The 22,171-nt window shown below is 38.8% G+C and overlaps 1 protein-coding gene across 1 annotated transcript; it reads left to right on the top strand.

Annotated features, from left to right (window-relative positions):
• Nucleotides 1-520: 520 nt before the first annotated feature.
• On the top strand, nt 521-21,400 carry LOC148349204 (cullin-5). The gene is made up of 19 exons (XM_088321377.1): nt 521-577; nt 4,736-4,845; nt 4,916-5,015; nt 6,618-6,794; nt 6,865-7,006; nt 9,249-9,394; nt 9,462-9,542; nt 11,869-11,962; nt 12,052-12,182; nt 12,267-12,374; nt 12,461-12,525; nt 12,599-12,731; nt 12,957-13,088; nt 13,286-13,409; nt 14,242-14,417; nt 14,498-14,659; nt 15,798-15,916; nt 17,232-17,355; nt 20,467-21,400. The coding sequence occupies exons 1-19, from the start codon at nt 554-556 to the stop codon at nt 20,659-20,661; spliced, it is 2,343 nt and encodes a 780-aa protein (XP_088177503.1). The 5' UTR covers nt 521-553; the 3' UTR covers nt 20,662-21,400.
• The last annotated feature ends 771 nt before the right edge of the window (nt 21,401-22,171 follow it).

Here is a 22,171-nt window from a genome sequence, read left to right as displayed (position 1 = left end):
ATCACATCTGAAACAGACACATTTTCTTTTTTACGCTTTGATAACGATTTGTTGGTTAAGCCAATTTTCCCAATCGTAGTAGTATCCACAACTGGTATACCAATTTGTTGGGATCCTTTACCATTCGGATATTTAAATGACATGCAGATACCAGGAGAGGTAAGAGATTTTTATAGTCACCATGTAAAACAGAAAATGTGTATATATTAAGGATTTTTTTTACGGGAGTAAAGATGATCTATTACAATTTTTTAAAACCATTATAATATTGTTGTCAAAGGAGAAGTGTCTTCCAAGTCATTTCTATAGTCACCAGGTAAAACAGAAAATGGGTTTATTTTAATGATATTTTTTTACAGAAGTAAAGATGACCTATTAAAAAACCATTATAACATTTTTGTCGAACCAAAGTTGAATAAAAATCGATTAATGTTTAAATAAAATACCCCGATCGTTCCATATACAGTAGTTATGCATATTCTTTTCATTATATGGCATGACGACTGACAGCAAAGCTCTCGCGAGACTCAGCGAGACTATAAGTTAAGGGAACATGGCGACGTCTAATTTACTAAAGGTAGGAGCCACTTCAATTTCATTTATTCCCGAATATCGTACCCTCGAGGACGTGTCACAAACGAGCTGTCGCTTCTCCACGAGAGTCTCCGGCTTCTGAAAGACCCTACCCCGTGGAGCGCCGCTGGCTTTATCTGCTATGACGCCGGCGCGGGGGAGCAATTTAACTCGGCTAGCATTAGCTCCCTGCCAGAGATTAGCTGAATGGCAAAGCTACCTCATTAGCTTCTTAAATGAGGGGAATGGGATGGGGGCTTTCATACTCCGGCTGGGAGGGCTGTACGTCTCCCTGTCAGGACGCGTTCTAAGTTTGATCTGCATCAAAAGAAAATGCGATATCATCTGTCAAGTCAGTCAGTCATGCACACTCAAGAATCTGCAGCTGACTGGCTGCCTCCCCCTTTAAACCCACGTTAAAGGCTGCCAAAAGGGATCTGACTGGTGATGGGGGGGGTTCTGCTCGTTGAGCTGCCACTAAACCCCATAACTGGTTTTAAACTCCGCCTGACAGTCTTTGCTGGTTTTGATTAATAATCAGTCGTATCGAGGGCTTGCAAAGCATTTTTACATGTTGGAAAGGGACCTTTAATGATCAAAGCATGTGCAATTATAATCTCAAAGAACAATAAATTTAAATCGCGGATCCCTTAACCGCAGGGTCGTTGACATACCACTTCTAAGTTGTGATTTAAGTAGGTACAGCCTGGTAGCGCTCATCCCTCTCCAGAATGTTTTTTGGTTAGGGGTTTGCTGCCCCACAAGAAACAGTACGGGTTTCCATGGTTACCAGTAGTAGGAGAAGCCTTCTGATCTGACTCGGATAAAGATACAGTGCCTTCATCATCTGATTACTGTTGTTGTTGTTGTCGAGTCACTCAAGGCGCCTAAGGTAATCCTTAGTAGCGCTAGACTCGCTCGTGGGAGGCTCCGTAGTTCTCCGAAGGAGAGGGGGCTGCAACTGTCCTGTGCTGCCAGGCCTGACGGGGTTTGACCCAAGCAAACCAAGCCTCTGAAGTCCTTAGTACGTTCGGACAGGCCGGTGCACGATTTATGGAAGCCTCGTGGGCAGGTAGTACAGGAGATTGGGGTGTGGTCGCAGCGAATGGTTCGAAAGCACCACTGGCATCTTGGACTGGGGGCCAGGGTTGCTCTCGAAGTCGCCCGCCCTAAGAAAACAGAGAGAGGAGAGTAGAAGAGAGAGAAAGAGAGTGACAGACAGAAAGAAACACAGACAGAGCAAAACGCAAAAAGGGGGAAAAGAGAGTGAGAGAGGTGGGGAGAGAGCAGGAAAGAGAGGGACAGAGAAAATGAGAGACAAGAGTGTAAAGGGGGAGAGAGAAAAGGAGCGACAAAGAAGGAGAGAGGACCAAGAAAGAAAGAGAGAGCGAGTCTGAGTGGATTGAGTTGGATTCGTAAGGCTCCCCCGGGAGAGAGCCCTTCGCAGGACACCACGGGAAGGTTCCTAGTCTTTGTCCTGCAGGTTACTGTTGTATTCTGTATTAAGCGTCTTCCCGCTCTTTGAGCTAGACCTCAGCCAGCACGAGCAGTGGCGTGTGACGAAAATGTACTTCTTCAGGCAGGCTGTTGTCCCCACCGTTCTACTTTTTTACATCCCCTTAACAATAATGTGTGTGTGTTTGTGCTTGTATGTGTTTACAATTATTTAGAATTTCCACAACTTTGTTTCTTGAACAAAAACTGAGAAAGAATTCACCCCTCATTCAACTAAAACACAGACTTGGTAACTGCGGCCACAAAGTAGCCCCCTAAGAACAGCCAAGAAGCCTTCGAACTGATTCTGAAAATAGCTCACTGGTGAGCTAATGAGTCATTTCTATTTTCGAGGAAATTCGATTTTCTAACTGGCATGCGAAATCATTGCCATTATCAGTCTCTTTAAATACGTGAAAATTCTCATTTTTTTCAAATTAGCTTAATATTTATATAAGTAAATCAGGTGAAATCATTGACATGATCATTCTTTTCAAATATGTGATTAATTATTCCCATATTCTTTTTAAGAAATAGCCTAAAATCAGTGCCCCTGTCAAAGTGAACGGTTTATTGGTTGACTGGACTCATTTTACCCCACTTATAATAATTACTACCTGGTAATAACATATCAATAGTATAGTTATAAGCACAACAGATCCTGCACATTGCATGCATTCTGAGTTTGCAGACCAGCATCTGCAAAAGGGATACCATCACCTGGAGCCTTCTGCACCGTCCGGCTGGTTGAGATGGGAAGCTATTCCACTCCTGTAGTGTACTTTGTCCCAATTTCACTTATTTTTTATGTTTATTGTCGAGCGTGTTTTGTCGATTGGTGTCGACTCAGCATCCATTGCAGCCTGGTTAACCTATAAGAGGGATGCCGTAAAGGGTGGTCCTTTCTCAAAGTTGTATTTTTCCCTCATGCTGTTTTTTTATTTGTTATTATTATCTTAGTTTTTTCTAGCTTTTGTGTAAGTTTGAGATCAGGGGATGTTGTCACTACCAAAATGTTTGTTCTGCCCTTTGAAACTATATAAATAAATCTGACTTAAATTGACATGTTAAATTATTTTAGAAATGCATATCACACTGGTATATCTTTGTGCTAATCAGTAACAAAAATGTAGCTCTCTTAACAGATTTGTAGTAGCTTAACTAAAACATGTCAACTACAATGTTAGCTAAATGCTTATTAAAAGTATTAAAACGTAGTGTTTATAATTGGTCCTCAAGTGAGCTTCTCATTTGAATTGAATTGTCTCTATTGAAATTGACAACAATTGAAACATTGCAAGCAAAAATATTAGGCATGACACTCTGGGGTAAACGCGTATTAAATACTTCAAAGAGAAAAATAAGGGACCCAGTTGTGTCTCTCAAGTTTGCCTCCTCCAACACACGTGACTCAAAGGATAAGATCACCAGCAAGCGCTTTAGAAACCTCATAAAGATTTGAATTATGATGTGTTATGTTCGCACACATTCTATGAACATGTGTGGTTCCATTTGCAAAGAGAAAAGATTTCCCTAAATATGACAATTTATATTGGAAAATGACAATAATAATGTCAATGCTTAAAATAACAGTATTCTGTCTGTTAAGTGACAATCAGGTATACATAATTAGGAGTGGAATTCCCAAGAATAACATTTACTTCTAGTCAGTGTTTATTTTTTTTTGCCCCGAGGTCTTGCAGCTTCCTCCTACATTCCAGAAAAATGAAAGTTGAAGATTCTTTTTCCCCCTTGCTGTAATAACAAGTCAAGTCATGTTTATTTGTATAGCCCTTAATCACCAGTCTCAAAGAGATGTACAGACCAGATTATTGGAAACTACACACACCATTACACCATTCCCCTATCTAAAACTTACATGAGGGCAAGGAAAAACTCACAAACCTCAACATAAGGAAAATGAAGAAACCTTGAGAAGGGACTGCACATTAGGTCTTCCCCTTTCTAGGATGACCAGGCTGCAATGGATGTTGCAATAACAAATAATACACAGATAATGTCAACACGAAATATAGGTTTTTCTTAAGCTATAGAATAGAAGTGTGTTTAAAGCCGAAATTTAAACAGTTCCACTGAGGTTGCAGATCGAATCTTAGAGGACAGAGAATTCCACAGCACTGGGGCTCGAATGGAGAACGCTTGCGAACCTGCGGTTCTCTTCTTGGCTCTTGGGATCACTAGTAGACCAGCATTTTCAGAGCGAAGGCTCCGGACCGGAACACAGGGACAAATTCAATCTAAAAGACATGAGGGAGCAAGTCCATGCATGATTTTGTATATTACCATCAGAACCTTAAAATCACATCTTAAGCTAACAGGGAGCCAATGCAGGTTAGCTAAAATCAGGGTAATGTGATCAAACTTTCTCGTCTTAGTTAAAAGCCTCACTGCAGCATTTTGTGCCAGCTGGAGGCTCTTGATTTCGGACTTCGGGAGACCGGAGAGTAGTATATTACAGTAATCGAGACTGGAGGTAACAAATGCATGAATTACTGTATAATCTCTGCATCGGACTGGGACAGCATAGTCTATATCAATGCATTATTTTACCTATGTTGTCTGCATCTTTGGCCTTGTATGTCCTGTTTATTCATAATATTACCACAAATAAAAATTGTATTATTGTCCCTTGCCCCCCCCTTTCTAGAATAAAGGCTCCCTTCAATTTGAGGATAAATGGGACCTGATGCGTCCCATTGTACTAAAGCTGTTACGGCAAGAGTCAGTCACGAAACAGCAGTGGTTTGACCTTTTCTCGTGAGTTAAGCTTGTTAAATTGAAAACCCTTAAGTCAAGTTTGATTTTATGACGTCTTTCCTTCCTTTAGAGACGTCCACGCCGTCTGCCTGTGGGATGACAAAGGTCCCGCCAAGATCCACCAGGCCCTTAAAGAGGACATCTTAGACTTCATCAAACAAGCACAAGCGGTAAAATTGAGTGGCAGAGTGTGTCCAGATTGTATTCATTTATTCATGTTATTTAATTATTTATACAACAGTGAGGTGACCTATAAAATAAACACTGTATTTACAGATTCCACAATAGATAGGATTCTGGTGCTGATACAAGAGGTGCAAAAACTCACAAACTAAAGGATCACGATTTTAATAAGAAAATGTTTTTAAAATTGGTAAATGGTTTGGATACCTTTTGAACGAGAAATTCTCTAAATCCTCAGAATGTCACCTTCTCAAAATTTAAATTGCTAACTTTTATTTTCTCTCATGGCTGACTGATTAATTATCTTAGTGTTATATTCAGGGTAAACATTTTGTACTGAAATAATGTATTTCTCACAATAAGATGTTTTTATTAAACTTTTGAATAGAGGTTCAAATCAGTAAATGAACTATCTTGATTGTATACTGCTTCATTTAATTGGTTTTCTGTTTGATAAAACTTGGATTGAAACAAAATATTTTTAGGTTACTTCATGAATTTATTACCGTAATCAAAAATTTGATCGACAGATTAATTGATTATTGATATAATGTTTTGTTTTATCCCGATGAGCAATATTTAGTTGTTATGAATTATGAAAATTACAGTAACCCTTTGATGTATCACTGATTACTTATCGTGGTTCGCTACTTTGCATATTTCCATCGTGCATTGTGTTCTGCACTCTGATTGGCTAGACAGTCGCCCAACCCTTTTTCTGCCTCTGTTTCCCTGTGAGTTGCATACCAACGTAAAACAACTCGAGGAACCCAATTTATGTATGCACACATTTTTTTCAATTTCAAGTTTCTCTAAAAACCTTACAAAAGACGGGGCCAAAACAAAGCTGGACTTCTCGACCCACTTAACTTGCTCTAGAGCTGCATGCGGCTCTTTGGTGCTCCCTAGTGACTCCTTGGCGCTTTATTAAAAAATGTTGGATAATGGAAAAATATCTGACTTTTGTAGGAACACAAACAACACATTTTAACGGTTTCCAATGAAGATAGACACAGTATGGGAGTTTGGCCCAATATGACTCTTTCAACAATTGGGTGGCCGACCCCTGCTGTAAAGGGATGTAAATGCAGTTTTCCATCATGTCCACTGAATGGCGACGCATGTGAAGTAAAAACATGGCTCTCGGAAAAAGATTATTTTTAAAATTACTATTTGACAGTGCAGAAGGTATTTGCAAAAAAACGAAAAGTTTATGAAGAACAGTACTTTTGTTTGGTAAACAAATAATTGAGTCTGTTCTTTGTTTTCAATAAATATTAGAGTATTTAATAAATAAATGTATAAATAAAGGTTTCTACTTCGGGGGTTTTGACTTTCATATTTGGGACGCAACCCACGTGAAAAACAAGGGATTACTGTACACATTTATTAGACGATAAATTTCTATTCCCTAATGTGGTAGAGCTCCATTGATTAGAGTGCATGTTTCATTAATTCATCCATCATCCTATTACGAAACTGTATAAACGTCCTGCAACAACCCTAATGATTTCTCAATTGCTGTAAAAGAGCGATGTCAACTGTTTCCAGTAAAAATGAATCCCACGTTTTCCGCTTTTGTCTCAAAGCGGGTGCTCAGTCACCAGGATGACACTGCGCTGCTGAAGGCTTACATTGTGGAGTGGCGAAAGTTCTTCACTCAGTGTGACATTTTGCCCAAGCCGTTCTGCCAGTTAGAAATCACATTGATGGGAAAGCAGGGCAGCACCAAAAAGTCCAACGTGGAGGACAGTATCGTCAGAAAGGTGAGCGGCTGGCCGGCGATCAAACAATTGGCACAAATGTGCGGTAATGACCATTTATTTTTTGGCGCAGTTGATGCTGGACACGTGGAACGAGTCTATTTTCTCCAACATCAAGAACAGGTTACAAGACAGCGCGATGAAGCTGGTCCACGACGAGCGGCTGGGGGAAGCATTCGACTCACAGTTGGTCATCGGAGTGCGGGAGTCTTACGGTGAGCAGCGATCTACTTTTGGTTATCCTGTTAGTGATACAGTGGTACTTCTAGATATGAGCACCTTTAAACACCAGAATTTCAGTATACAAGTTTTATTTGCAACAAAATCTTGCTCGCTATACGAAGGAAAATCCAGTTCACGAGCAGTCCCAGAGACTACCACTAGAAACCGCTCCTTGCCAGGATCAGTTTGTCCAGTTTGCACATGCAAACTACTTCAGGCAAAAGAATAAATGTCCTGTAAAATGTTTTTGTGTTTACATTCATTTAAAGCTACGTTGACTTTAATTTTAAGTGTACAGTAAGTGCTTTTGTATAAACATTCTCTTGATCTCATACCCATCAACCTTCACCAATTGCTCCCCTTATTAATGATAGCAAATCATTCCTATTAAGCGATAATAAACCTTACAAACACAATGCAGCACCTATTCACTCACAGAATTACAGAATGTAGAATACTGCAACAATATTAGCAATCTACGATGACGTTGTCTACTATGAGTGACCGAGAAGATCCTGATTAGAGCCGAAATGGGCAATACAAGATCCATCTTTTAAAAATTAAAAAAAAAACAGTTTACCTTAATAAAAATTGTTATACTCCATACACAATTTGAAATGATCCCAAAACATATTAAATATGAAGAAAATATGTAAGCAATCTTCATGACTCCTTGTTATAACCGCCCCAAACAGCTTTACCTCCACACCGCGTGCACACTTTCGTTACGATGACTCCCTCTATTGTAAGTGCTCATAATAAACGTGTTTTATTTTATTAATAACTTATTTATCTTAATACTGTATTCTCTTAGCGATTTAGGTTTCTCTTGGATGTTTTTTGAAGGACAGGAGCGAACAAAATATCTTCTAATTATTTCGTATTGGAACAATTTGCTCGTTACACAAGCACGCGTCCCAGCATTGCATTGTCAATGGTTGCTACAGCTTGTTATTCGTGCCTTCAGCTCATCCACCTCTCTTGAAATAGGGAGCACATTGACGAATCCTCGCAAACAGTTTTTTTAAGGACACTGAAGTTCCCTACTGGCTCTTCTGATTGATTTATGGGGTTCTGCTGGACAGCAGTGCAAACTCGTTCAATCACATCATCTGGATTTGAGGAGTGTCCCCTTCTTTTAGCGGGGCATAAGCACCCATCCTTTATGAATTAACCATGCCATCTCACTATGGACTTCCTCTCTGGTGGCTCCTTTCCGAATTTTCTGCGTAAAACACGTTGAACAACATTCAGTTTTTGCAATTTTAAGCACTCAAAACGCCTTTTCTGGTTGAAAGAATTGATCTGAAAATAAATAAAACAATTATTAGCCTTACAAAAAAGTTTTGATTTAAAAATGGCTGGACTTTTTTCTTACTACCATTCGTCGTTAAGGATATGTGAGGACTTCAAATGTCCCCAAAAGTTTTGGAACACCCTGCATATGATAACTATAGACGGAACACTCCCTGCACGAATTGTGACACCATGAGGAAGCCAAAAAGAATGGAACCTTGGCTAAACAGTAAATATTAAAGCACTAAATGAGTAAATATATGATAACTATATAAAATATTTAAAAAACAGTGTTACAGATAAATAAGATGTGTCTCAACAACTGTACAAAATTGTTTTCTTTTTTGTAGGGTAGAGGAGTTGTCCTAATTCGTGCCACGGTCTTTATTTTTACAGCCAAATTACGCACTTTATTCTGGACTTGTGCTTTGTTTTTTTCTATGTAATGCAGTAGGGGACATTTTATTTAATATATGTAAGATCAGTACCACCCTTTTATTTCCTGAGTGGTAAGAAACTATTTATCTAGAGTGTGGCATCTAAGTTTTAAGGTAGATGACTCGGCAAGGAATTAGAAGTCTTAACATGCAAGTTCCAAACTTATTGGCTAGTTTTCCCCCCCGAGACTTAAAAAGAAACATTTGGGTTATGGTGTGCATTTATTCAAATGTACATTTGACAGATTTTGCAGCACACTTATAGTATATTGTTACAAATTTACTCATAGAATACACTATTGTTCCATCGCCGGAGAAAAAGTACTGTATCTGGGTCAGTTATATTATCTGCTCAGTGATCGATTGAGGTACAGTGTGACTCTCCTAGCAGATAAACATTTTAACCTCATTTAATCCCGACAGAGGTTCCTTTCTCTGCTTGCACAGATGTTTCTTCCCACTTGACAGAACATTGAATATGATGTTCTCTTTGTTCTCACAGTAAATTTATGCTCAAACCCTGACGACAAGCTGCAGATCTACAGGGACAACTTTGAAAAAGCCTATATGGATTCCACAGAGCGCTTCTACAGAACGCAAGCACACGCCTATCTCCAACAAAACGGCGTCCAGAACTACATGAAATATGTAAGTTTGAACCGTGATTTGATTAAAGTATCTGAATACATTCTAATGTGGGGGTTTGCTCGATTAGGCTGATTCCAAGTTGAGGGAAGAGGAGAAACGTGCACTACGATACCTAGAGACAAGGCGTGACTGCAACTCTGTTCAAGCGGTGAGTATGCACACCATTGTACAGAAAAGTAAGCTTTTTTACTTGTCTGTTTTGATTATTGAATAAAAGCTCTTTATAATTATGGATGAAGCATAACCAGGGTTCCCGCGGATACTTGGAATGTCTTAAAAGCCATCGAAATTATTATTCTAAAAATCTATCTATCTACCTTGGTCATATCCCTCGAAGGGGGGTTACTGACAGCAAGACAAACATACACAAAAACAAAGAAAATTAAAAAAGGGGAAAAAGTAGCAAAAAACACACACACAAAAATGTTTTTGACCATGGCCAACCCAATTGCCCAAACACCCAAACAAGTTAAGCACCTCGGCACCCAAGTTGGTCATGCTTTCGTCCCTCCAGATGAAACGGGACACAAGAAAGCGGCCATGTCACCCGGGTCAGGGTGACACAACACCCTCTTCTGTTCAACAGCAGGGCCCGACAGCTTTCACTGGTTTACCCCTACCACATCATACAGGTGCCCTGGCCCATCCCATAGAACATATCTAAACATCCCACCATCCTTTCACAACACCTCTCCACTCATTCCTATCACCAACAAGAGCTCTAACTTCCACTATATTTAGACCTCTTTCCTGCAGTGTACTTGTAACACCATCCATCCACGTCAATCGCGGTCTTCCTCTTGCTCTCCTTCCATTTACTTCTGCTCTGTAGATCCTCTTCAACATTCGCTCCCATCCATTCTCTCCATGTGTCCAAACCAACCAAGTACTCTCTTATCCACATGCTTGCTCAGTTCCACTACTACTCCAGTTCTGTCTCTCCCAATTTCATTTCTCAATCTATCCAATCTTGTCACTCCTAACATACTCCTCGAACACTTCATCTCAAAAACATTTAATCTCCTTCTCAAATCTGTGTTCAGGCTCCAAGTTTCTGCATCATACAACACAGTTGGCACAATCACACTCTGATACAGTCCCCTCTTAACATCCATACTCATACTCTTGTTGCTCATCACTCGCCTCAGAGCACCCAAAACTTTGCTTCCTTGATTCACATTCTAAAAATAAGGTCTTAATTGGCATTCAAATGTGTTGAATCCTATTTTGTAAAGTCTTAAAAATATGAACCATTAATGAGTATTATATTTTATTGAAATGAAAAAAATTAGTTATTTTTCATGCATCATGAGTAAAATGCTTCATGAATGTCGCGCAAAAGTACTCATCTGCCAGTTTTGACTAAAGATCCATGATGTACTGTACGACACTTTTATCTATTGTTGTCCATGTCTAAAACCTTGGAGAGTGTTATGTCTTTCAGATAGGAAGTTTTCAACTGGACCAAAATGTGATTTAAAAAATAAAATAAACATTTGTTTAACATTTCCTCTAAATCATGTGGTGTTTTGTTTGTTTTAAATGTATTGTTTTGTCGACTTAGTCTTAAATTTGATTTCAAAAGGCATTATAAAAGTCTTAAAAAGTCTTGAATTTAACTTGCTTCAGCTGTAGGAACCCTGATAAGGTTTTTCCCCAACTGATAACCATTAAAATCCTGCACTCTAAAAACTGTTTGGTAAAAAGTGAACCAACCAAATATTATGGTTTGTTAGACCCAACGTCCTGTGTTGTTATGCATAGATAACACACAGAAAAAATGGGTAATGTTTTCATTATTTTGAACAAGATCAATCTGTAAAAAGATTATTTCTGTAGAAAACGCTCCCTAAAATTGGTTTATTTTATACTGACCAGTCTAGAGCATTTTGTTCAGAACAAACAAAACAATATGGTCGTTTTGTGTAAAATGACCCAGATCGACCCTAATATTGGATTGTTTTTCATTCTGTACTCATGGAGACTCATACTTAACCCTTTTTTTCTCAATAGAAAATAAAATAAAAACACATGCAAAATAGAGTTATTTTCAGTTCAGTTTACATTACACAGCTTTGGTAAACATATGTCCAAGGAATGTTGAGGAGACGAAAGCTTGACTTAATCAATTAATTGATCGATACTTACTTAGTCATTAATAACTACAATGCAATTTTCTTAGGAGTACCATCACACTGACAGATAGATATTGAAGAAAGTGCATATGAATCCGGGTGTGCTCATTATGTGAAAATATATCACTGCTTAACATTATACAAGTGTTCTAATACGAAATGGGACCCATGCCTTGGCTAAGAAAAATTCATCACTCATTCTTGTACCTATAATTGTATAAAGGCTGATGCAGAGTTGGGAAACTGCATCTGGAAAATGTAAAGTTTGTCCTATTATGGCTGTAGAAGTCATAAAGCCAATTTATGTCAGCTTTGACAACCATCTTTTTTTCTTTCCAGTTAATGGAGTGTTGTGTAAATGCTCTGGTAACGTCCTTCAAGGAGACCATCCTAGCTGAGTGTCCGGGCATGATCAAAAGGAATGAAACAGACAGTGAGTAGTGTACTGTCTTCACTTAAGAGTTGGTAATCAGCCAAAACCTTCAGGAGTATCCTTATTTTCTTTTGTGATTGAAAAAAAAGAGCTGCATCTGATGTTTTCGTTGATGGACAAAGTGCCGAGCGGCATCGAGCCCATGCTGAAGGACCTGGAGGAGCACATCATGAATGCGGGCCTTGCTGATATGGTGGCCTCTGCTGAAACCATCACCTCTGTGAGGATGCTTCTTCTTTGTTTTTGTGGAACCAGGCTTTATTTTTTTCCACTTTTAAGATGTACATTCCGTCTTATGTCGCAGGACTCTGAGAAATATGTCGAGCAACTGCTTACTTTGTTCAATCGCTTCAGTCGGCTGGTGAAAGAGGCATTCCAGGATGATCCACGTTTCCTCACTGCCAGAGACAAAGTAAGTCCTGTTTTCTCTGCTGGAGCTTGTGTTTTCTGTCTGAAAAATTGACAAATGCTTTTCAACTTGTTTTATTTCTAACTCAGGCTTATAAAGCCGTCGTCAACGATGCCACCATATTTAAATTAGAACTTCCCATGAAACAGAAAGGGTAAAATATTTTTTCTTCTGTCTGTATTCACAAACCACTCGATATTGTGTAACGTTCCTCGCTGTTCTTTCAGTGTGGGTTTAAAAACGCAACCTGAGTCCAAGTGTCCGGAGCTGCTGGCCAACTACTGTGATATGCTGCTCAGAAAGACTCCAGTCAGCAAGAAGCTGACGTCAGAGGAGATCGAGGCCAAGCTCAAAGAAGTGGTGTGTGTGTGTCTTTCTTTAAAAAAAAAATTTTTTTAACTTATAGTCTACCTAGTTTTCAACAATTTTCCATATAACAATGAAATAAAATCCCACCCCAAACTCAAACTTTGGGTTGTACAGTGTTTTCGAACATACAGTATGTTCTCCACACCCTTCTCACCTTTTCATGCCTTGACTCATTTTCATGTCTGATATATAGTCCACATGCATCTTTTTTTGCAGTTGCTGGTTCTGAAATATGTCCAGAATAAAGATGTTTTCATGCGCTACCATAAGGCCCACCTGACCCGACGCCTCATCCTGGACATCTCAGCAGACAGTGAGATTGAGGAGAACATGGTGGAGTGGCTCAGGGTAAGCAGGATGGCAAGAAATAGAAAGAAAAATAAAAGATTTATGTTTGTACTGATATATACGATTTACGCAGGCTACCTTTTGTTGTGTCAAAATGACGTTTCTTTAGTGTTGTTCAAATATGATGAAATCTCTGCAGAAATCTGAGGGGTGTACTCACTTTTGTGTTATACTCTATCTCTTATCGTTCTCAACAGGAAGTGGGAATGCCTGCAGACTACGTCAACAAGCTGGCCAGAATGTTTCAGGACATCAAAGTGTCCGAAGACCTCAACCAGTCTTTTAAAGAAATGCACAAACATAACAAGCTGGCTCTACCAGGTAAAAGACATGTTAGGGAAATTTATCGTGGCGGGTGGAGAGAGAAAAAGTTTTAGTTTAAGGAGACCTTAAGATCCTTTGGTTTTTTTTTTTTAGCCATTCTTCTCATGCTATCACTCATTTAGTTTAGGCTAGCACAAATTAACATAGCTACAGTAAAGTGAGAAAATATTTGCCACCCTGATTTCTGTCTTTTTTGCATATTCATCACTCACAACGGTGTTAGATCATCAAACCAATTTTAATAACACACAGAGACAAGGAAATACAAATTACAGTATTGAAAGGTTGATTGCATTTATTAGGGTACAAAATTCTAGGACTATCTGACCCTATGTGAAAAAGAAATTGCCCCCTCTTGTTGAATCACGAAGTAACTGTAGCAGTTTTGGGAAAGCTGGGTTCAATTCCAAAAAGAACATGAAACCAACGGGAAACATGGTGGTGGCACTGTGATGGACTGAAAGCAATTCATCTTTCACATAGGGCCAGATTGGTTTTGATTATTTTTTTTTTAACACTGCATTTTGCATTTTCTCGGGTTATCACTCGGGAATAATATTTTGTATGGTTGATGTCGTAAAGAGTTGTAAGACGGGGACACCGTATCCCTTTGTCTACATATATTAATTTATGTAATATCAGATGGAAATACATTAAACCAAGCCTTCAATATGTAAATGGTAAAAGGCCATGGACTGGACACATACTTTAAAGGAACTAGGTAACTTTAAAATGTCTAATTATACCAGGGGGATCATTGTTTAGTGTAGCTGAAGTAATCATGATTTCATACATGTGTTGATCCTAACCAACCTCTGTTATTGTTTAGCCGACTCGGTCAACATCAAGATCCTGAACGCCGGCGCGTGGTCACGGAGTAGCGAGAAAGTTTTTGTATCGCTTCCCACGGAGCTGGAGGACCTCATCCCGGAGGTGGAAGACTTCTACAAGAAGAACCACAGTGGCCGCAAATTACATTGGCATCACCTCATGTCCAACGGCATTGTGGGTGTTACCCATGCAGATCACGTTTGATACTATGCATGGCACGCAAACTCCTTTTTTTTCTTCCTCTTTACGCCCAGATCACCTTCAAGAACGAGGTAGGCCAGTATGACCTGGAAGTGACTACCTTCCAGCTAGCTGTGCTCTTCGCCTGGAATCAGCGGCCTAGGGAAAGGATCAGCTTCGAGAACCTCAAGCTCGCCACTGAGCTGCCGGATGCAGAGCTTCGACGCACGCTCTGGGTAAAACGCAGAGGGAACGATTCATAATGATAATTTTACTACTCAAAAGGAAGCAAAAACTGCATAATAAATCTTGAGGTCACTCATTGAATGGAATCCCATATTCTTAAACATGCAAAATGTGAGGAAAAAATATATGTTTTTTTTTGCATAATACCTATACAATAGGTCAAGTCAAGTCATTTTTATTTGTATAGCCCTTAATCACAATTAGTCTCTAAGGGCTTCACAAGTTATTACATATAAGAAGATTAGGTATAGTCCAAATATTTTTCAAGATAAAGCATTTTGAAGACTTCATGTTTTGTCTTTGCCATCCTGAGCTGTGACATCATTGGAAGAACACTAGCACCTTAGCAAGCCAGTCGCTGTACTTTTTTATGTAGTAATTAGTCTAAGAAGTGTTTTAAGACAAGTTCTGGTAGGTTTTGTGGAGAATGTCTAGGCAATGTGTCAAAGTGGGTGTAGTACAACAAATAGGCAAGCAGCAAGCAACGGGGGGCTAACCGGGTCTGAGTAATAAAAAGTGGCCGCAGCCTCGGCTGAAAAAACGCGAAGTGGGTTGACCCAAAAACACGCAGTGAACAGCAAGGCTAACTAGGAGCCAATAACAAAACGCGGCTACGGCAAGACCATCGCTAACACCAGGCTAGCTGGCCAAACAACATATGGCGGGCAGACAAAGAGTCCAACCCGGGAGAAAACAAAACGGTAAAGCCCTCTGCTGCCTCAACGCTAACTGGGAGCTAGCCGGATAAGTTCATACCAATAGCGACACACGTGGCGAAAAACACAAAAAGCCACAATCACCTACCTCCAAGCAGAAATGAGCGGTATGCAATTTACTGATCACGACAATCACTGTCTGTTTTGTAGCTGGCCTCACATGTTGTGTTAATGGGATTCGCCATTTTAAAAGTGCGGTTCCCTTCAATGGCATCACAGCTCTACAGCAAACAAGCCAGATGGGTCAACTTTGAGACAAAATTTCTCAAGTCCCCTGACGTGTGGAATATTTTGCACCATATTTATTTAATTGTGGGGAGGAACACTCCTGTTTTTGTGCCTAATTAAAAAAAACTGTTTAGGTGCGCTAAATTAGCACATGATGCTGAAAAATGTTTTTTTTTTGCTGCAGTCCCTGGTGGCGTTTCCCAAGCTCAAGCGGCAGGTGCTGTCATACGACCCAGCAGTTTCGTCACCCAAAGACTTCGCAGAGGGAACGCTATTTTACGTCAATCAGGAGTTTTCCCTCATGTGAGCAAAAATCCTCATAAGATATTTTATTTTCTCAAAGATTGGTATTTGTTGGACGTGGTTTCTGAATTATTCCACCTGGTCATTTCACTTTAAAGCAGGGATGTCAAATCAGTGTGTTTCTGGGGGCGGATCCAGACTTTCTGTTCTCAGGCGGACTGGATCAGTAAAAAAATGTTATCTCCAAATTTTTTACAATTGATTTTCAGTATTATGCTTTATCATTCAGCCTACATTAGTAAACTACCCTACATATTCTAATCAAGGATGACAAGGGATCTTCTGAACACAACACATCTATAAGAAATAATGGAGGAAAAGATTTTCCTGTTAAACATAAAATGTATTATCTGGTTTATTTTAACAGTTGAGTGAATGCAGTTTTATACCTGAGCCAACTCGCCACGCTATACAAATTCAACATTGCCCTTTAGTGGCCGGAGAGAACAATTCGTCTGCATACATATAAAATAATCATAACTTATGATAGAAATGGCCTATCAACAATGTCAGAAATGCATGGCAGGCCAGATTAAACCATTCAACAGGCGTATGTTGGACAGGCCTTTCATGAATTCAATCCAGAGTGGATATATGTATAAATATATATATATATATTAAAAAAAACCCAACTATTCCCTTAAGTATCATTGATTTTATTTTTAGTTTTGAACGAATGCAATTATTTTTCTCTTTTTTTTTTAAATTTCGCTGCTGCGAGGTCATTTTGTTTATTTTAAGTTTTTTTCCCAACCAAGATGGAAAATATTTGCTAAAATGAGCAAACTAATAAACCATCTGCCCGATAAGAAATATCTGATTATTTTAAGTATATACATTTTCTTAATTTATCTTGTTTCTCAAATAAAGTATCTTGAAATGAGAAAAAAAAACTTAATTAGCAACATTTTTGACAGATTGTGTAAAAAATTTTCCACACAAAAAATCAAATCCTCCATTTGCAGTAGATGCTGCTTAACCTTAATTTTTCTGAATTTAAGGATTTTTAGGTAGTTTTCCTAGGAAATTAGGGAAATGTTTATTTACAATGTATGGTTACTTTGCAATAAACAAGGATATAAAAATGAGGGAGGTTATTTTTTTCTAAACTACGCAGAAAACATTTAAATTGAAGTACCATCTTATAGATAGAAAATTATGCTTATTTAAAAAGAATCCTATGTATATAAAAAACAATCCTTAATACAATCAACATTTTCTGCACATAAGGTAAGAATTGTTTTTTTTGTGTGCAAACTATTAAAAACAAAACTCCTGTATTACTTATTATTCTTATTTTTTTTCATATTTGCAGAAAAAATTCCAAAGTTCAGAAGCGGGGAAAGATAAACCTGATTGGTCGATTGCAACTGACCACAGAGAGAATGCGAGAGGAGGAGAACGAGGGCATCGTCCAGCTCAGGATACTCAGAACGCAGGTACAGCGAATCTCATTAAAACCTTTTAATTTACAGTAATCCCTCGTTTTTTGCGGGGGTTGCGATCCAAAAAAGGTCTCGAGATACTCCAATCCCGCAAAGTAGAAACCTTTATTTTTTTACTTATTAAATATCTAATGTCACGCTAACTGACTGAACATAATCACCCACATCTTCATTCACATTCAAGACACCTATGTCTTCATCCGGACCTGCAGGGGTCAGTACACCAGCAAACAACAAATTCCCAATTTCCTCTGATGTGACATCCTGAAAAATAGCCATATTGGCTTCAAACCAACATTTGCTCCGGAGACAAAGCAACCAAAACGTTTGTTTATAAAATCAAGCGATGCTTTAAGAAAACAGCTTGGTCTACAAAGAGTCCTCATTTTGGAGGTTTTCAACCTGATAACCCACTGAAAAACCAGGGTTCCCGCGGATCCTTGAAAAGTATTAAAATGCATTGATTTCTTTATTCTAAAAATAAGGCCATAATTGGCATTAGAATGTCTTAAACCCAATTTTCCAATCGAAAGTATTTACCTTGACCTAAATGTGATTGAAAAAATGTGTTTGAATTTGCCTCTAATTAATGTTTTTTTTAAAAATTATTTTATATGTTTCAATTGTGGGTTTTTTTTGTGGACTTGGTATTGCATTTTGTTTCAAAATGCATTAAAAAGTCTTGAATTTACCGTACCCTAATCTGTGGGAACCCTTGATAACCCACTGAACTGTAACTCTATTACTGTAACAAGGAACACCTTTATCACCACCTTAAATCTCAATAAAAACCAAGACGGGAAACAGACTTAGTTGTTCTTTGCGTGACTAAAACTCTTGCAAGTTGGAGTGAGAACTGAGGGTCTTTGGATTCCGAGCTTTTTTCTTCAAGCTTTGCTTGATTTTATGATCAATTTTTGCTTGCTTTGTCCCCGGTGCACATCTTGGTTTAAGGCCAATATGGCTGTCTTTCAGGAAGTTGCTGTCAACTGAGAGGAAATTAGGTACTTGTTGTTGACTGATTGGTGTACTGACCCCTGCAGGTCCTGATGAAGACATAGGTGTTGTGAATGTGAATGAAGATGTGGGTGATTTATTTATTTTTTCAGTCATTTAGCCTGACATCTATTCTACATTTTTACCAGAGAACAAACCCAATTTACAGTCAAGTCACTTATTTGTACAGCCCTTAATCACAAAAAAATACAAAGGGCTGCACAAACCACCATTCCAACATCCCCTGATCTGAAACCTACATGAGGGCAAGGAAAAACTTTAAAACATGAGCATGAAGAAACGTTGATAAGGGGCCGTGCATGATGTAATCATCCTTCTAAGATAACCAGACTGCAATGAATGAGGGAAAGAGGGAAAATATAACTTGAGGGGCTGTAGTGAATTCAAAATCCCAAAGGTGAGAACCACCAGGAAAAGTATGTGTGTGTCTGTGTGTGGAGTCAGACATTGGAATAATTTGCAAAATAAGATCAAACAATGTCCAACTATCCATGTGTTCAAATTTAAATACAAAAAAGCATTACTTGCGAAATACAGGGATGAAGAAAATGGGATATGAGGGAAATTGGAAATACTGCATTTCAAACTATGGTTAACTTGTTGTTATTGTTGCTATTATTACATCAGAACTGTTATAAGTATTGTGTTTATTTTTATTGTTATTACTGGTGCCGCAGTGACATTATGCGCATTATGACGTTGAGGGATGGGTATTGCGAAGATTAGTGTATAAAATATGTGATTATTGTAACTATTATAATTATTGATATCTGACTTATGTAATAAGTATATCCATGAGATTTTGTTGTATTGGACACAAGAGGAGCTATCTATAAAATGTATTTAATAGGGAAGATAAAGGGGTAGGGAAAATAAGCATCTGCTTCTGACTACCCCTTTTCGAACATGTTATGTGACATTATTTTGTTGTTGAATCATTGTTTTTGTCCTGTTTTTATTTTTATGTTCGAAATAAAAGTTTTCATTCATTCATTCAATGTCGTAAGGGCATTAACAGACAATACATAGATATCATTTACATGAAATATGTCCAGTGGACATCTTCCTGTCCCATAATCTTTACCGATGCAGCAGGTTCTAGATGAAGGTTTACATCAGGTCTAAGTGCAGGTATAATGGCTCAAAATGCTTGCACCGTGCAATTCTTCTCTGTCAAGGACTAGAAGAAAAGAGTGTGAGGTCAACATCACTCATAAGATGTTGACTATAAGTGTGTCTTAAGCTTAGATTTAAACTCTTCCACTGAGGTTGCAGATCGGATCTCAGTGGGATGAGTATTCCAGACCAATAGGGCCCAAATTGAGAGGACTCTCAAACCTGCAGATTTCTTCTTGCCTCTTGGCATCACTAGTAGACCATTTTTTTCCTAGAAAAGGCTCCAAGCAGAAACACAAGGAGAAATGTAATCAGAAAGATAGAAATTTTAATCTTAAAAACAATCTTTTCGCTTTATTGCAGAACTGTATTGGTTAAGGACACAATTCCATTTACATTGTATTATACTTTGTTGCCATTATGTGGATGTTATGGAAAACTGCTTTTTCTTTCCGGTCAGCAAACCAAAAGGTTGAAAGAGCCATACAGTATTTGACCAAAAAAGCATTATATAAGCCTTATAAGGAATGAAACATTGATACACATACTTTATCAGTCTATATTCACTGGAAAACCCAAACTGTGTTCCCTGTTAGCCCTTTTACAGAAACCCTATTCTTTTCCATTATCAAACATTTTTGAAAAAGTGCCAGGGAGCCACTGACCCACATGGGGCTCCAGGGGCAAGTTTACTGTGTCGAAGGGTCCTGATTTGTTGGCAATAGAAAGCATCTTCCCTTGCCTGTTCCCACCGGCTGCCTGTTCCTTTGTCGGTCCTGAGCGTTTTGTGGACATGATGTTTTACGTTTGTGTGCCACAATGAGGGCGACCGTTTAGCCAATCAGAATGCATAACACAATTCCCGATAAAAATACATGAACTGGAGAAACCGCGTCACGACAGAGATATTCTCTATTGGCCAATCCTCTTGCTCGCCCAGCTCTGATTTCCAGCCATTTTCTTTCTGCTTAGGAGGCCATCATCCAGATCATGAAGATGAGGAAACGGATCAACAACGCCCAACTTCAGACGGAGCTGGTGGAGATTTTAAAGAACATGTTTTTACCACAGAAGAAGATGATCAAGGAGCAGATCGAGTGGCTCATCGATCACAAATACATCAAGCGGGACGAAACCGACATCAACACTTTCATCTACATGGCATAGCACAATTTGGACTCCCCCTACCCCCAACAAGATGGGGCCTGATGAACGCTAGACTACTTCCAGGCCCTCCCCGTCCACTTATTTAAAATGAAATGATGTGCAGGGAGGCATGAATTAAGACTATTTAAAAAACAAAACACTTCCTGCCTTACAAGTTGTACAAAGACGAAAATCAAAAGTATGCACTTAGTGGTCGTAAGTGTTTGAGAGGCTGCCATTCATGTTTTCTTTGACTTGGAATGCTACTACGGGGTGCCGGCTAGCTCGCTCGCTCCCAACTTGTGGAGTTCTGAGGACAAAAACGCTGGAGGACGTGAGGTGAAGGCAAACATCCTCCGCCCAATTTGTGTGCGTGTGTTTTTTAGTGCGATCCAAGCTTTCGCAGCACTACAAATCCATCGAGTCGCTCCAAGGGGTTTGGGCATTGTTTGTGTTGTTGTCGTGAGAGTAAGCATCACTTAATCAGGAGTTCTGGTTTTTTTTTTTTTTTTTCCTTTCTTTTTCTCTCGTACAGTGCCAGACCGACACATCACTGCTTTTACCCCACTGGGCTGAAATCTGTGTTGTCTAAGGGCGATCGAGGAATTGGTAAGATGGATGTTTTGGAATTCGAAACATCCTCAGGGTCAGCGGTGAAGTGTCAAGAGGGGCGAGGAGCCCGAATCAGTATTAAAAGCTTTTCAGCGGGGTGTATCATGAGATGTGAATAAATGAAATAAAAAAGCACCTTAACATGAAAGTGTTTGAGCCACAGTATTTTAATCCTCACTAACATTTACAAGAGTTTGTACGGGTGCTTGAAATCCTTGATTTTTAATGTGTTTTCAAGGATTGACTAATGCTTTCATTTTGGGTGAAGTGCTTGTAAATGTTTGAAATTGTTGTCATGTTTATCTACACTTCCGCTTAAAAATGACGCTGATGGCTTCACTTTGCCATTGCATTCCTTCTCTCGTGATAAACTGCAGCTGGCATTAGTTTGTACGGTGCTGTCTAAAGGCGGCGCCCGAGAGCACAGGTGCATGCGACACCTAAACAGGGCACTATGTAAAATGTATAAGTGCAAGAATTACGTTTCAATTATGTAAGTTTATTACGGATCATGCAAAAAATGAAAGTAGCCTTTCCCAGTGGTAAATTATAATGAAAACTGGAAGAACTCCCTACAACAGAAAATGTAAGCAATATTTACTGTCAATTTTACCCAACACCCATATGAAAAGAGATTTACTTAATATCCAAAAATCCTATATCTAGATAAATGCCCATGCAAGATTAAAATTTGCATATATAAATCGCAGATATATTTGTGGCTCTGCTAAATACATCATTCAACAGTTTGCTTCTTTTATTGGTACCAGAGAAATTGGAAACTTGGCTTTAAAAGTCCTTAAAAAGTGCTTTAATTTGGCCATGAAAAAAAGGTGTACAAAAGGTGAAGTTCAGTAGTAATTAAGCGTTTTATGAAGGTCTCGCGAGATTTGAATTTTAAACCCTTTATTGAAACGAT

The sequence above is a fragment of the Urocampus carinirostris genome, chromosome 17 (assembly GCF_059441175.1).
Source record: "Urocampus carinirostris isolate Australia breed hairy pipefish chromosome 17, RoL_Ucar_1.0, whole genome shotgun sequence".
Lineage (NCBI taxonomy): Eukaryota > Metazoa > Chordata > Actinopteri > Syngnathiformes > Syngnathidae > Urocampus > Urocampus carinirostris.
This window is presented reverse-complemented; position numbering and strand designations above follow the sequence as displayed.